A 16,895-nucleotide genomic window follows, 5' to 3' on the forward strand; every position below is an offset into this window, starting at 1 on the left:
CATAGAGCTTTAGGAGCAGGACAGACTATCTCCTCCCAACATTCAAAGTGTCTGTTAGTTGGAGGAGTCCTTTGAATGAAGGTTATCCTATAACCCTAGTTATATGAGTACTAGTGAGCGCTCTGCTCTTTAGTGGGATATTCCCCTGTCACCTATTGTGACCTTGAAAGTTTCCTGCCACAATGCACCTACACCTGTCCGGCCACGCCCACTTCCGCCCATGTATTTAAGCGAGGGGTGTGACCGTACTTCCGCTCTTCCCTAGTCTTGACCATTATTCAGAAGACAATTAGGGATCCTCAGTGAGTGAGAGCAGAGCGCTCGCTAGTACTCATATAACTAGGGTTATAGGATAACCTTTGTTATATTTCGTACTAGCTCTGTGCTCTGCTCTTTAGTGGGACACAGGAGCGGAGCAGGGCGGAGAGCCCGACAAATGCACCCGCTGAGGTCCCCTACAACCATCAGAACACAGGGGAGGGTCCCCCCGCCCCCCCTAGTGAGGGGTGGGAGGGGGACAGGACACCGACTGTGTGAAAGAGGGGACAGCACCCAACAAACGCACAGGGTGAGCAGGACAGAAGGGCCTGCGACTAACCGACAGTGCGCCCCGCCCACTACCAGGGAACGTATGTGAAAACATAAGCCTGTGTTACCGCTTCCACACCTCGTGGGGTCGGGGAGGGAGGGGTGAAATGAATGAGAGAAAGAAAACTTTATCTAACAGTTTGCAGAGAAGGTACAATACAGTACGGCTCAACACACAACTGTTAAGGGGATGCAGATCAGATGAAGACGTCCCCCATTTTCAACTCGTAGTGGCATTTTATGACACACAACATTCATGACATCAGCCCCTGTGGCGTCTGGCCCGCCCTGGCATTTTCCCCCTGGAAAAGCTCAGGGCCCTTCGGGTTAACAACATATCTGTGACCCGGCGGGCACCGGGTTGAACTGATCTGGTCCAGTGCGACCAGGATGAGTCACGCTGCCGCACCTCTCCAAAGAAGAGGGGAATAGGTACACGTTTCGATCAAAAGATACCAAAGGAGGCACCACCAAGATTGTCTGCAAACGCACAGCTCCCGGTGGCCCACCTAACGGGCGTGAAACCCCCCTGTCGATGCTTGATCCACCCCGTCATTTCCCCCCGGAAATGTATGCGAGCCCTCAAGCTAGCCTAATGAGCTGGCGCTTGGTAGGAAAAAAAACCTTCCCGGGCGACCGCATAAATGGATAGACCAGGGCACGCTGGCCCCAAAGGCTGTTTCAAATAAACACCTGAGAACACGCCCGGACCAGTCGCTGATACCGGTCCCGTAAGACCAATCGCTGATATCGAACAGTGTGCAGGCTCGGTGGCGGGAGAATTCTGACAAGAAAGAGCCCCCACAACGGTTTCTCCCCCTGTCTGGGTAGAATCAGGAGGGAACCGGTCCCGAAAGGAAGCTGACACGGGGTCTATATACGGAGCCTGGGAAAAAACCATCCGTCACAAATTCCGCTCACACGAGAGGGGAAGACGCCAGGTTTATCTCGGAGAGACCTCACAATCGACAACGTGAGTCGGGACCTGCCATGCAGACCTCAACTCATGGACATATCTCTCGGGCCAATAAGAAAACGTGATAGCCTGTGACGTTAACAATGGCCGGGAACCCCAGCCCCACCCACTAGGTTTGGTGTGGGCATGGGGAATCTCCCCCCTCCCCGTGACGAGCAGGATATGCAACGTCGAGGGAGCTGACGGGCGTGATTACACAAACAAGCCGCATTTCTCGGAGACGCTCTCTGATTGGCCGACGCCTGTTTATACACTGGTTAGGCTTAGGCACTCTTCGAAGTTGCTTAAGGTTAGAGTTTGTCTTATAGCGTGACGGCAAGTTCTTTCGACGGTTAAGCTTAGGCACTCTTTCGAAGTTGGTTAAGGTTAGAGTTTGTCTTAGAGCATGGCGATAGAACGCCAGGTAGTTTGCAGGCTGTTTGGTGTGGAAATGGGCAAAGACACAGCTCGTCACGGATTGGGCAAACGCGTCAGTGGCCAATCAGAGAGCGTCAGTCAGTGCCAATCAGAGAGCGTCTCCGAGAAATGCGGCTTGTTTGTGTAATCACGCAGCTGACGGGGTGGAATCATATGCACTTGCGTGATGACGCCAGAGCACACAAGGGATTCCGAGTGAGAAAAGGTGCGCTAGTTTTGAGCCACGTCTGTTTAAGAGACACGTGCCGTCCACCGAAAAGCCCATGGCTCTGTTTCATAAGCGAAAAAACGTGTTGCCCGCCATGTTTTTCATCTTATCGCGTAAAGCGACATACCGGCGGGATGAAGAGAGGGGCAAAAGCCCTTGGCTACATGCTAATGTACATTGCTTTGCAAAGCTAAAACAAATAGCAACACCACTCGCGGAACAGAGTCTACGTTCGTTTAAAAAACGTGTTCCCACATGAATCGTGTAACTCTCCTCATATACAAGAAACACTACCCATCAATCTTTAGCTGCTTTAAACAGAAAAGACAGCGGGCAGGTCCCTACCTTCCCCCCCGGGTGCAGGGTAGCTGGTACCAGGCCGAGGTACACTGTCGGGCACTCCCCCTCGGTAGCGAGCCTTCTTGCTGGCACTGGCGGCTGCGCTGGCAGTAGCCCTACGGCGCCGTGCGTGGGTGGTCGGCGCCGTGCCGGGTTGGGGGAAGTGCTGAACGAGGACAGGCCGCTGCTTTTCCATCTCCTTACAGGCGACTGTCACTTCATTAGTTAAATATGTATTAGATAACAAAGCAATGCGAACATTGTACTGTGCACTCATATTGCATTATCTTAACTCATTGGACGCCACTCACGAATAAAGTCGGGTTAACTCGCCGACGCTTGAGCGTCAAACCGAAGAAAAGTCGGGTTTTCTATCGTTATTTATTTTATTCGATATTCCTTATTCATAATCCATCGAGGGAGCCTGTGTTATCATTGGGAATGAGTCTGAGATCGCAAACGTACAATACTGCCGCCTGCCGCCTTGCAGCCGGTATTGCACATCCCTTGAAACTCTCTGGCTTAGGCTGTGTGTCGATCTAAAAAGTCCGGGCTGGGTTTTCCTTGTCGGGCAGGACAAGCGTTTATAACGCATGGATTGAGGAGAATCAAGCACTCCCGGTTCATGTTCTTTGATGGATTATGTTGGCAACATGATCGACATCAATACATGGAATGGCGATCAGATAATTGTAATATTCTTTTTGGAGTACATCCTAGTCAAGGTAAGGGCTATATGGTATCAATCTTGCGTTGATCCAAGAATCCATTCACTGCGATCCGAGCGTATGTGTGTAATGTGTGTGTGTAACGTATTCTGTTGGTGACAATCAAAGCATAGAAAAACTACCCCCCACCCTTTCATGCATTCATGATGAAACATAATACCAATAATATAGCGTTGATTTCAGATTGATTGTTGATACAGGCGAGAAACGCCAATTTTTTGGTGAAATGCACTAAACGCTGCATAGTGTCGTTTTCTGGGATTAGACAGGATTACTCTAAAACTATACTCATATTCACCACGGTATAAAACGCGAATGTATGGATGAAAGACTTATTTATTTTTCACAAATTGAACGATAGATACTCGATGTCAAATGGGCAATAGTATTATATCCATAGCTATGATATATAATATATATATATCATATATCTCGGATATAGTTTGAGCCCTGCAAACACCGCCATGTATCCCTATACTTTAAAGCGGTGGCCTTCTTACCACACGGTACACATCTGGCGCTGATTGAGTTCATTACTGTGTGGAAGTATGGGGTAACACCTATAAGAGTAATATAAAACCACTGTATCTCCTACAGAAGAGAGCTATTAGGATTATTTGTAAAGCAGACTATCGAGAACACACCAACATATTATTTATTAATTCGGGATTATTGAAATTGCAAAAGCTAGTTACAGACATTAGTAGTTATGCACAAGGCCAAAAGTAAAGCATTACCAGCCAATCTACAAAACAGGTTTGTCCTCATATCACAGAATGGAGAGCATAGAAGGGAAGGTCATTTTAAACATCAGTGTGCACGGACAACCCTGAAACAGATGAGTTGAAGTACTCTAAAAATATTTTCCAACTAAAAAATACTTTTAATCTAGTTTCTGATACCACCAAAGACTTTCATCCTGTACGAGATGCTATGTTTATGGAAAATAAACATCCTTTAATGATAGAGACAATGTTTCCAGTACATTCTTTTGTCCGGATGCATTAACGGGGGGAAACAGTGTGACAGCCAGTGCGTGGGAGGACTGAATTCCACCAAATGATTGCCTCATCATCAACAACTAAGACACAACGCGGAGACTTAACGGAAGGGCAGATGAAGGCTGATTCCCGAATATCCCAATAGCCAGTCCACTCCTGGTTTTTCAGTGAGGGATGAGGAGGTGCAGTTACCTGCTCTCACCACTTGGGGTATTCCTGTCAGGAAGTCTAAGGTCGTAGTTAAAGCCCAGGTCTCGGAGCTTGACGACGAGCTTGGAGAGGACTATGGTGTTGAATGTGGAGCTGACAATATCAATGAACGAAAGGTTATCCTATAACCTAGTTATATGAATACTGGCAGAGCGTCTCGCTCCTGCCATTATGAGATAACTCTTATCTCCTAGCACCTACTGTGCTCATGAACAAACAATTTGCACCCATGCACCTGACCAGGCCACGCCCCAGCGTCCTCCTATAAGACGCCGGACATGGTCACAAAAGTTTCCAACATTGAAACCCAACCAAGGGACCTCAGGGCGCTGAGAGCGAGACGCTCTGCCAGTATTCATATAACTAGGTTATAGGATAAGCTTTCGTTATATAGCATACTGGTCATTGCGTCTCGCTCCTGCCATTATGAGATATGGGGCAGAGCAGATGCGTGACCCGACAAGTGTACCCCCTGAGGGCCCGTAAGCCCCACTACCAGGGAGGAGGGGAGTCCCGTCCACCCGCCCGTCCTAACGAAGGGGGGGAGGCAGTCAACTCCACCAAAGTGCGAAAAAGAGGGAACCAGGGACCCCTAAAAACGCACAGTACAGGCAGGACCACGTGTGACACAGCACCCCGTGGCACACACCCACACACCCCTGCTAGCCCACCGACTGGCGGGACGCAGGGGAGGTCCCAGACCTCAGAACCGCCTGGGAGACAGAACCCCCAGTCATGTCCATGAGGTAAAACTTAATGAAGGGACCCGGGGAGGACCAGGAGGCTGCATCACAGATGTCCTCCACCGAGGCCCCCCCTAACAAGGCGGCAGATCCACGAGTGGAGTGCGCCCTGACACCCCCAGGGGGGACCTGTCCAGCCAACGTGTAGCAAAGGGCAATGCCCTCACACAACCAATGTGACAGGCGCTGCTTGGACAGTGCCTTACCTGCGCGAGGGCCACCGTAACAAACAACAGTTGATCGGCAGGCCTGAGATCCTGCGTCCGACTGAGGTAAACCCCCAAAGCACGGACAGGACAGATGAACGCTTGCCTCTAACCCACTAGTGTGAGGAGGCGGATGAAACGCCTGAATAACAATATCCCTGGAGTGAAAAGAGCTCCGGATATTCTTTGGCACGAAGACTGGATTAGGCCTCAGAGTCGCACCGCTATTAGCCCGAATAGACAGGCACTCAGGCCGCACCGACAGAGCACACAGCTCAGCCACGCGTTTAGCAGAGGTGATGGCCAAAAAGATGCGGTCTTCAAGACAGCAGATCCAATGGCGCGTGCTCAAGAGGCTCAAACGGGGCCTCCGACAACCGGCCCAGAACCAGTTGGAGGTCCCACTCTGAGACAGAGAGCGTTCCACAGGCTTGAGACGCAGAGCACCAAGCAGGAACATCCCACGAGAGGGTGGCTGAACAACGTTCCGCCCCCACACTCAACCGTACGCCACTCCCCAGCGTAAGCCGCGGTAGAGGATGGAGCGCGCGCATACCGGATAGCGTTAACAACAGAATAGTCAAGACGCATCCCCACCAAGCCTAGAGGCTGCCCCAGAACAGGAAGGCAGAACAGAGTTCCGCGTGACTAAGAGAGGGCCCGCACTGACCACGGAACAGGCCACGGCGGGGCCACCAAGAGCTGAATCAGGGCCGGGGACCACACAGCTGAGCCCCGGCCCGGTGCGACCAGGACCAAGTCCCACGCTCCCGACGTACCCGCCCCAACAGCTGAGCTATCAGGTGTAAGGGGGGGAAAGCGTACAGAATCCCGGACGGCCACGGAATCGGTCCCAGACCTGCCCGACTATGTCTGGACGTAGTCCCCACTTGTCAGGGTGAGGACCGCCCCGCAACATCACACCTGCACCCACATTAACCCTGCCGGGGATGTGGAGAGCCCTCAGGCAGAGCAGATGGAGAACGCCCACAGCCAGAGCCCGACCGCCGCCCGGTGCAGACGGGGGGTGCACACTCCTCCCTGTCCGACAATATACGACGCTGACATCGTGTTGTCCATCCTGACCAAAACACGCTTGCCCACCACAAGGTGGTCAAGCCGTTTGAGGACCAGAAGGACTGCCTTCAATCCCAACACATTGAATGTAGCGCAGACCGGGCAGCATGGCAGCTGCCCCCTACTGCGTTGGTCCGACACGTCCCCCCCCCATCCCATAAGGGAGGCGTTGGTAAGGACCGTGACGTGTGACAGCCTGCTGCCCAAGGGGACCCCGTAGGTGAGAGCACCAGACCCTCCTCAGAAGACGAGGTCCCCCAGTACTGACATGGGAACCTTCAGCCGCTTCCATATGTCTCACACCGGGTCCATTTCCATACTGGAAAAAACCACCTCTGCATCCTCCCCATGAAGAGGAGGCCAAGAGGGACCCCAGCAGCAGGCGCATCACAGACAGCGCCTTAACCGTCCTAGGACGGAACCTCCCGAGCGCGCCGAGAACCCAACCACTCGCCACCGCTCCGAGAGGGATGCCCATATAGACCTTGAGCTTAGAAAAAGCCCAAGTACTCCACCTGTTGACTGGGAAGAGGAGAACTCTACTTCCAGTCTACAGTAAAACCCAAGCTGGTGAGACACCACCTGCCTGGTATGAGACCTGGCGATCTACCCTGACCGGCCAAGGACCAGAACGTCATCCAGGGCAGAAAAAAATTCATAACCCCCGACGACGCAGAGGCCCCAGCGCGGTCTCCACCCACTTGGTGAAGATGCGGGGAGCCAGAGAGTAGCCGAATGGCAGCCTCTGGTACTCGTACGCTAAGCCCTGCAAAGGAAGTGTAGGTAAGCCCTAGGATGGAAGATCGGGATGCGAATACGCATCCTACAGGTCTATGGAGGAGAACCAGGCCCCCACCTGACAGCGTCTAACAGGTGGGAGACGGTCAACATTCTGAACCTTCCATGGGACAGGTCCAGTATGGGTCTGACAACCCCCCCCCCCCCTCCCCCCCGATTTCTCGGGCACCAGAGAATACCGGGAGGAAACGCCACGCATCGCGTCCTCCTTTGGGACCACGACGATGGCTTGCTTCGCCCACAGAGATTTGATCTCGTTGGCCAGAGCTGTCACTGCTGTTGACCCCGACAATAGGGTCTGTACCAAACCTGAAAACGGGTGGGGTTGTGTAAACACAAGTCCCCGCCTCAGCATTCTCTCCATCCACCTCGACATATGGCACTGCTGTAGCCATATGTGATGATAATCCCAAGCGCACCCGCCACCACTTGGCGCTGGTCCGCCAGAAACCGTAGATAGGCGGCCCGTTCCCAACCCTGGACTCGCCAACCGCGCGAGCAGGGCGTCTCATGGAGCTGGGATACCGCACCCTGACACTACCAACGAGGCAATCGCACCCAAGGGGGGACCCCGACAGAAAGGGCCGGTTTGATACGGGGGAAGCTGACATCACACTGGGTGACAAAAGCTCCTCCACTGAACACCTCCCCGGCATGGATTGCTGAGGAACTGTTCTACAGCTGGACATGCAAGACGTGAGGTCCCCACACTGCCCGATAGGGTGGGTTCCTACACACCGTAGCCCTCCAGTGATATTACTACCACCAAAATCACGCGCGCCTGCCAGACCACCGCCAGTCTTCCGGCCGTGGGAGGCACTAACGTGATACCCGGCCTGGCGAGGGCGGGGCTGGGGGAACTCGCGCTGCGACCCCAAGGGCCTCGAGCTCCCCCGCTGACAACCTTTGTTGTTGACAGACACAACACCAGGCTCACCAAACACAGACGCAGAACGTGTGGCGTGGGAGCCGCTTGACAGCACAACATTCTCACGGACAGACCCAGGCCTAGCCAGCAACTGGGTGTCAGCCCCTGTCCCCATGAGAAGCGAAACGTGGGGCCGCTTGCGCTTCATTGAAGGCACGCGGCCCGCAGCCAAAGGAAACAAATCAGAGCCCCACAAGCACGGAGCACCAGTGGTGGCTGCAACAAAAGACTACTACTAGTGAAGCACTGCCTCACTAGTAGGAATGCAGCAACCTCCACTGTGGTGTGCACCCATGAAGGGGTAAATGAATAAATGAACGAAAACTCCACTAACACACCGCAGAATGGGCTAGCCCATACACACAAATGTTAAGGGGATGCAGACCAGAGAAAAACACCAGTCCCGCACACAATTCATAGATTCACAAAAAGCACACCAGCCCTAGGCCTCAGCCCATCCACCCATGAAATGGTAAACAAGCCCCCGTCAAAACTCCCAACATTAGACACCGATTGACCGTCAGCATGAATAGTTAAGAGGAGGGAAGACCTTTTAGTAAAGACAGCCCTCGGCGGGGAACAAGAACGGAGAACCAGCATTGTAGCATTAGCATTAGCTGTGCGCACTAGGATAGCTGGGAAAACACCCAAAACAGAGTCATGACGACCATGTTTTCCCAAATATCCTGCCCCTCACGCCAATACACAACTCGGCTGTCTCACGGGACAACGAGCAGTATCACAAATGCTAGCATTAATGCCTGGCAGCGCAGGCCCTACCTGTGCGCGACCTAGCCCGACAGCTAGCCGCCGCGCGAGGTCCCTCGATCCGCTGTCACGAGGCGAGGAAACCCCAGGACAGGCCCGATGCGCTGTTAGGATGTGCCGAGAAGATTCCAGGGGCTGGTGAATCTCCGGCGAAAACCCAACATTGTGTAATTTCTCTCAGCATTTCATAACAACTAGTTCATGGAGTGCACTGCAGCGTCCATGTTGGAAACAAAAAAAGAGGCAGGTAGAGTGTGACCATGTCCGGCGTCTTATAGGAGGACGCTGGGGCGTGGCCTGGTCAGGTGCATGGGTGCAAATTGTTTGTTCATGAGCACAGTAGGTACTAGGAGATAAGAGTTATCTCATAATGGCAGGAGCGAGACGTGATGACCAGTATGCTATATAACAGCATTCTCACATAGTTCCCCTGCTTCTTGTCCAGGTGTGATGCTGCCGTGTGCAGCACATGGGCTATGGCATCCTCTGTGGACCTGTTGGGGCGGTATGCAAATTGCAGGGGATCCAGGGTTTGGGAGAGAGAAACACATGTAGCCCTTCATTAGCTTCTCAAAGCACTTCATGGCTATGGAGGTGAGATCTACAGGGCGATAGTCATTGAGGCAAGCAGGCATGGGTTTTTTGGGTACAGGAACAACAGTGGATGGGTTAGGTGCAGTGATGGGCAGTAGCTAGCTACAAGTAGCGACGCTACATAGCTTAACTACAACTCTCAGTAGCGTGCTGGTAGCTCGCTACTTTTTAACCAGGGTAGCGATCTCTGTAGCGGAGCTATTTATAGAACGAAGTAGTAACGTAGCGACGAGAAACGTTACACGCTACTTTCGGGAGAAACAGTCTAGACTAGAAGATCTGCGAGGAGAAAAAAAAACTCCCCGTAAAAAACCCACTATGATTGGTTGGTTTGTTTAGATATGAGTGACGACTCACGATTGGGTATGGTAGGCCAAAACATTACGGGTAGGCCAATCAGAGGCAGGATAGGGCGGGACTCCAGCCGCAAAGCAGGAAGTGAAAATCAAAACACAGACGTATTGAATGAATGCAATTTAACGGATTACATGAACCAGTCTGCGCGAAATGGCAGAGGGGTTCGATGGCATTGATGAAGATGATGATGTCAATAACAACAATGACTCTCCATGGCCCTATCTGGGACACATTTATGAGTTTGACTGAAAAAACGGCTAAAACATATGCTGCTCTCTCAACACGTCCAGCACTAACTTGAGGACACATTCAGGTGAGCTGATGAAAATCAACTGTTCCCAAACAGCACACAAGTCAGTACACTTTGTCAACAGCTTTAACTAAGATAGCTGCTATCATGATGTTTCACTGTAGGCAGAAAATGAACAATGTTATTGGGGTGGAGAAAAGAAAAAAAGAGGGAAAAGCAGTGGTTCTCAACCTGTGGGACAGGACCCCCCACATGATTTTGGGGCCATGGAATGTTTTGTGAGTTACATATTTAAATACATTTGGTCATTTAGCTGACACTTTCATTCAAAGCAACTTACAAATTGTGTACAACAAGTCAGTAGGAGTGGTACATATCTAGCAGCCAAGGATAAGTAGTATTGTTTGTCAGTGTCAAGCTTGAGTGTTATACTCTGAGTACATGCTGTAGTAGTATAGACATATTAGCATAGTTGGTAGTAGTATATACATGGTAGCATAATACTAGTAAAATGAAGTAAAACAATTCAGATATTGAAGAAGTGTGTAATACAAGTTCATGTTAAAAGGATGACACAAAAAGCCAGACCGAGGGCTTGTTTCAGTTTTATAATAAACAATCAAACTGAGAATTTTTTTCCCTGCCTATTTGTTTTTCTGGAAACTTGGTCACGAAGTAAAAAAAAAAAAAAAAAAGTAGTGCTGATGTAGCTAGCTATTTTTGCCATGTTCTTGTAGTGTAGCTTGCTACATTTCTTTGGGGATAGCTTCCATTGTAGTTGAGCTATATTTAATCGAGAGTAACTTGTAGTGTAGCTTGCTACATTTTCCAAGTAGCTTGCCCATCACTGGTTAGGTGGGGATGACAGACTGTTCTAGGGACATGAATCAAGAGGTTTATTTGTCACATACATACCAGGGTATACAGTGAAATGCGGGTGGTCATGCCTGCATTGATTGTGCAAAATACAATAATAAAATAGAAAAAATAGGCATAGAAAAAATGATAGATAAGACACAAGATATGCATGGTAAAAAAAGACATATAGGTTCCTGAGAAACTGGTTCTTATATACACTACTATGCAATATACAATTTACAATGTTAACTCTTAATGTATCTAAACTATACAGTACCTCCTTCTTTTAAAGTGTTTCTAAACATAACATTTTTTAAAGTGACATTTTGTTTAAAGTGATGTTTTAGTGGTTACCGCATGAGTGGTGCGTGCGTGCGTGCGTGTGTGTGTGTGTAACAAGTGCCTTGTTGCCTTGTATGGATAATTACACCCCATCACAAAATACACTTTAATACATTCCACTAATAATCCTTAACGTTTTATTTTATTGCTTTGGTTTTATTTCATTGCTTTCGTTTAGTTTTATTGCACTTTTGGGAGCTAAGACTTTTATTTTGAAATCGACACCGCCCCTTCCGGAGCACGTATATCGTCTGGTTCCTGTTTAACACACCAGTGTCTCCCTGGATCGAGACAGGTGAGGTCTAGCTCTATGTTCAATGATAGACTTCGGTCTAAAAGTAGTTAAATATTGTATATAATATTCCTAAACTGTGGAACGAGTTTATAATGTAACTCATGTTGATAATAAGTACCTGTGCAGTTGTTTTGTGGGAGTTTTGACTGGGTTAGGGACAGTGGCGGCTCGTGAATTTTTCTCCAGGGGGGTCGATCGATACCAAAAATGTACATGTACCAAGGCACAATGCCACACTGCACACAAACACGCGAGTGCGCACGCATCGCGAAACCACACACTACTGTGTGCGTCAGAGAGCGTCGGTGAAACCAAAAGCATACGGATATTTAAGTAGGTACAGTTACAGTACAACTATCACCATTGCCATCAATCAATATGATCACAGAGTCCATTCCAAACACTCACACCCCGATCTCAACTCTCTCTCTCGAAAATTAACAACACGCTGTGAGAGAGAGAGAGAGATATCGCAATTCTACCTTGTTGTTAAGTTGGCAGCAGGCAGAAGGGCTTGATAAAGTATATCCACTCCACTGTCCAGACTGTGTTGATGTCCATTGTCCATGCATGTCCATACTGCATCCATATATAGCTTGTTGTTAGCCAACAAGTACTGTATGAATGAAGAGCTGTGTCTTTGTCCATTTCCGCGTCGAACAGCCTGCAAACTACCTGGCGTTCCTATCGCCATGCTCTAAGACAAACTCTAACCTTTGAAAGAGTGCCTAAGCTTAACCGTCGAAAGAACTTGCCGTCACGCTCTAAGACAAATAGCTGCATCACAACACAACAGCTAGCATAGAGTAACTATCTACAGTACTAACCAGAAACAGGCGTTGGCCAATCAGAGAGAGCGTCTCCGCGAAATGCGGCTACTGAAAAAACTGACGTCGGCCAATCAGAGAGCGTCTCCGAGAAATGCGACTACGGAAATTATAGACGCTGCTGCTTAGACCGCTTCAAATCGCGCCCGGCTTCCATCATAATATATCATATTTCAACGCACAGCGCGCTACGCACTGATTGGCTGCGACGGATACAGCGATGAAACAGTGCACGCGCACTCAGAGCGCTATTGCGTCTAGCCCGAGAGAAATACGGCGAGGAGAAATGCGGCTACGGTAACGGAACGTATTCTCTATCAGACAGTGAGTCACTTCCTGTTCAGGAAAACGATTATTTATATTTGATATATTAACGTTATATTGTGCATTGGAAACACAAACATACTTAAAATGAGTAAATATTATTCATTTTAAACATGTTTATATTATTTATAGGGCTATAAAACAAAAAACAAAAAGAAATATTTCTTGTTCTACTCTCTTTTAACCAGGGTTAACCAGGGGGGGCGGCGCCCGAGCGCCCCTAGTGGCCAGCCGCCACTGGTTAGGGAACTTTATAAATGCACTTTAGTAGCCTAGCATGTAGGGGGTTTGCACACACGTGCGCTGGTAACATGCTAATGGTCGTTGCGTCTTCTCTCAATCATACTGTAGCTTGTGCTGCAGATGCCATGATGCCCTAATGCTGCTGCATTTTGTTGCCTTTGTAACCTAACAGGTATGTGTGTACAGTAGCTCCCATGTTTTGGTGTTGGTCCGTTTTGTATTCAATTGTTTATTTTTCTAATGTGTAATTCTTATGAGTGAGAGTGTGTCTCCCTGGATCGAGACAGTTCGTGCTGCAGATGCCATGACTGTCCCTAATACTGCTGCATTTTGTTGTCTTTGTAACCTAACAGGGTGAAAATAAATATGACCAACAGTCTCCCTGTCTGTCATCTTTAAACACAACGCCGTCAGAGTACACCGGTCACACTTGGTGCCGTGACCCGGATGCCCTGGGTGGAGTGAGTTTAGGGGGGTGAGGGTAATGGAGGTACCGCAGTCTATCCACAGTCACGAGGTACAGTAAGTGAAGTGGCTGTGGATGTTAAGCGGTACTGCAAGTAAACTCACTCCCCAGAGGCATCCAGACCCAGTAGCAAGGAGTGAATTCACCTCTTGGTACAGTGGTCTGTGATGCCGCCCGCGACGCAGGAGACCGGGGTTCAACTTCCACTCAGGGCTATCCCTTAACAGGGGTTGAATCAAAATAAACACAACGCAGTAAGATCAGACCGGCTACGCGTGTGTGTGTGTGTGTGTGTGTGTGTGTGTGTGTATTTGTAAGTGGAGAGTTCAGTGTTCTGATGGCCTGGGGGAAGAAGCTGACTGTGTGACTGTAGGCGCTTGCCTGACCGCAACAGGCTGTTGTTGGGATGGTGAGGGTCTTTCATAATTCTGCAGGCTCTGGATTTGCACCTCCTGTTATATAAGTCCTGCAGGGGTGGTAGTGCAATACCCACTCTCTGGAGTGCCTTCCTGTCCTGTGCCGTGCTGTTTCCAAACCAGGCAGTGATGTTTCCAGTCAGAATGCTCTCTACAGCCCCGGAATAGAAGGAGTGGAGTATCTTCCCCGATACTCTGAACCTCCTCAGCTGTCTCAGGTGATAGAGGCGCTGTTTTGCCTTTTTCACCACAGAATCTATGTGTGTAGACCATGTCAGGTCCTCTGTGATGTGGACTCCCAGGTACTTGAAACTGCTCAGCCTGTCCACGATAGCCCCGTTTATCCACAACGGCGTGTGTGTCCCCTACTGTATTCTCCTAAAATCCACGATCAGCTCTTTGGTTTTACCAATGTTCAGGAGTAGGCTGTTATCCTGGCACCAGCGTGCCAGTTCATCAACCTCCTCCCGATAGGCCTTCTCGTCATTGTTAGAGATCAGCCCCACCACCACTGTGTCGTCCGCAAACTTCACTATGGAGTTGGAGCTGAACCTGGCCACACAGTCATGTGTGTACAGTGAATACAGCACAGGGCTCAGAACGCAGCCCTGGGGGGACCCGATACTCAGGGTGATTTTGCTGGAGGTATGACCCCTCACCCTGACCGCCTGGGGCCTGTCACTTAGAAAGTCCAGGATCCAGGCGCTCATGGCGGAGCTCAGACCCAGATCGATCAGCCTGGTGGGGACTATGGTGTTGAAAGCTGAACTATAGTCAATGAACAGCAATCTCAGAGAGCCCCCCTTCTGACTGTCAAGGTGAGATAGTGTGTTGTGCAGCACTTGGGAGACCGCATCGTCAGTGGACCTGTTTGCCCTGTATGCAAACTGCAGTGGGTCCATGTTACTGGGGAGGGAGGCACAGATGTAATCCTTGACCAGCCTCTCAAAGCATTTCATGACCACAGAGGTGAGTGCCACCAGTCTGTAGTCATTAAGGCCTGTTGGAGAAGAGTTTTTTGGCACAGGGATTATAGTGGACATTTTGAAGCAGGCAGGGACCACGGACTCAGCCAGGGATAGATTGAATATGGATGTAAATACTGGGGCCAGCTGGTTTGCACAGGACTTAAGTATTCATCCTGTTATCCCATCTGGGCCAGCCGCTTTCCGAGTATTTATACCCATGAACATTAATCTCACGCTGTGTTCCGTCAATGAGAGAGTGTGTGTCCCTCCCGCGGCAGCCGGCGTGTCAGTGACGTCATTAGCCGGTGAGCTAACGTCACCACTGCTCGCTCCAAACCGTGCATAAAAGGAGTTGAGTTCATCCGCGAGAGAGACATCGGCACTCACTATTGAGGGGGGGCTGACTTCATAATCAGTTATCCTTCGTACTCCCCGCCATAAGCCTCTCGTGTCGCTCTGTTGAATATGTCAGTGAATACCCGGGCCGCACAGACTTTTAGGACGTGTCCAGGGATGCCGTCTGGTCCTGCGGCTTTCCTGGTATTCATTTTCTTAACTCAATCACGGCCAACCACGACTATAGTCGGATTATCTCGCCAACCGCTGAGCGTCAAAACGAGAGTATAGTTAGGTTTTTGATCATTTTCATCGTTTTTTCTTTTATTTGATTTTTTTTATCTATACAGTCTCACGGACCTCTGTGTTACCATTGGAACTCATTCTGAGACCCCGAAAGTGCAATACCGGCCGAATCCTGCTAGGTGGCAGTATGGCCTACCCTTTGAAACCTTATTTCACACTGTGTGTTACATATATCGTTTACTTTAGATTAGGGTACAATAACTTCTGCAAATGATTTATAGATCTTTTAAGAATGTTTTACAAATCATGTATTGAACATGAACAAATAAATGGTGGTACAGTAGTAATCTTTTCATATCCATTTTTCAAAGCATTTACAAATGTGTTACTACTAGTGCTGTAATAGATTAACAAATTAACTAATTAATCTCACAATCTTCGGTAATTAGATTAATCTAGATTAAAAATATCATTTTTCTACTTAAAACCGAAGCTTGTAACAGATATTTACTTGAGTAAAACCATAGAATTTTTATTTTAATAGCTTTCTTTGAATACAGTTTCTCTCCTGTGAAATACAAATGTTCAACAAAACCTCAGCTAGACCTCTTTCTTATATCCAAACAAGCAAATATACTGCTGAAAGTTCAGAACGTTGAAGATTTTTCACCTCCATATGTAGCAGGGTGGATTATCCCTGCTTCGTGGGAACTGTGGTGCACGGTCACTAGGTAGCGAGACACAGTAGAACTCTGGCTAGCTGCACCTCCGCCTTTGGGGTCAGGAGCGTCAACTGGAGGCTGGCAGTGGGGGTGTATGAGGCCCAGGATTTACAAACCTAGTCCGGTACTCTGGTCTTCCTCCCTCTCTCTTGGGCAGTCAGCAGTACTCCCCAACACGCCCTCACTCTCCCCAATTGTCCCCTTAGCACCCCCCCCCCACACCTAATGACCGAATGGTAAATAAATAACTTGGTTCCCCCCGCAAGCAGTACCCTCCCTCATTAACACCAGAAACCTTACAGTGGAAAAGGGAAGGTTGAATAGGAAGGGGTTAATAATAGATATATTACCCGCATCAAAGGGTTAGGATTAGGCTCAATAAAAGACACACACACCGTGCTCCCATTCAGTCTGAGTATTATTATATCATTGGCCTAGTTACACCATAGCTACGTCTGGTGATTATTGCACCATGGTTATTGTTACACAATAATTACAGTCTGATCATTAGGTGATTACGCTCTAGGCACCAAGTGCTCTCGTTGTACCCAGACTAAGTGCGGCCCACGTCTGGGCTAGACACAATATCAATACCTTCCCTAAGGGTTTACATATACTGCTCTACTCCGTAATATGGGGAAAGAAGGGAGGACATAGGGGAGGA

General features: G+C 49.2%; 1 protein-coding gene across 1 annotated transcript in view; it reads right to left on the reverse strand.

Moving 5' to 3' along the window:
• Nucleotides 1-496: 496 nt before the first annotated feature.
• LOC311240585 (adhesion G protein-coupled receptor E3-like) overlaps nucleotides 497-16,895 on the reverse strand; it is a gene marked incomplete at both ends in the record, with an annotated part of 93,875 nt that continues 77,476 nt past the window's right edge. The window contains one exon of the mRNA XM_084329160.1: nucleotides 497-529. Within this exon, the coding sequence (XP_084185286.1) occupies nucleotides 497-529 (33 nt within the window). The remainder of the gene's footprint in view (nucleotides 530-16,895) is intronic.

Source organism: Notolepis coatsorum (assembly GCF_963971535.1).
Source record: "Notolepis coatsorum genome assembly, chromosome: 14".
In the NCBI taxonomy this organism is placed as follows: Eukaryota; Metazoa; Chordata; class Actinopteri; order Aulopiformes; family Paralepididae; genus Notolepis; species Notolepis coatsorum.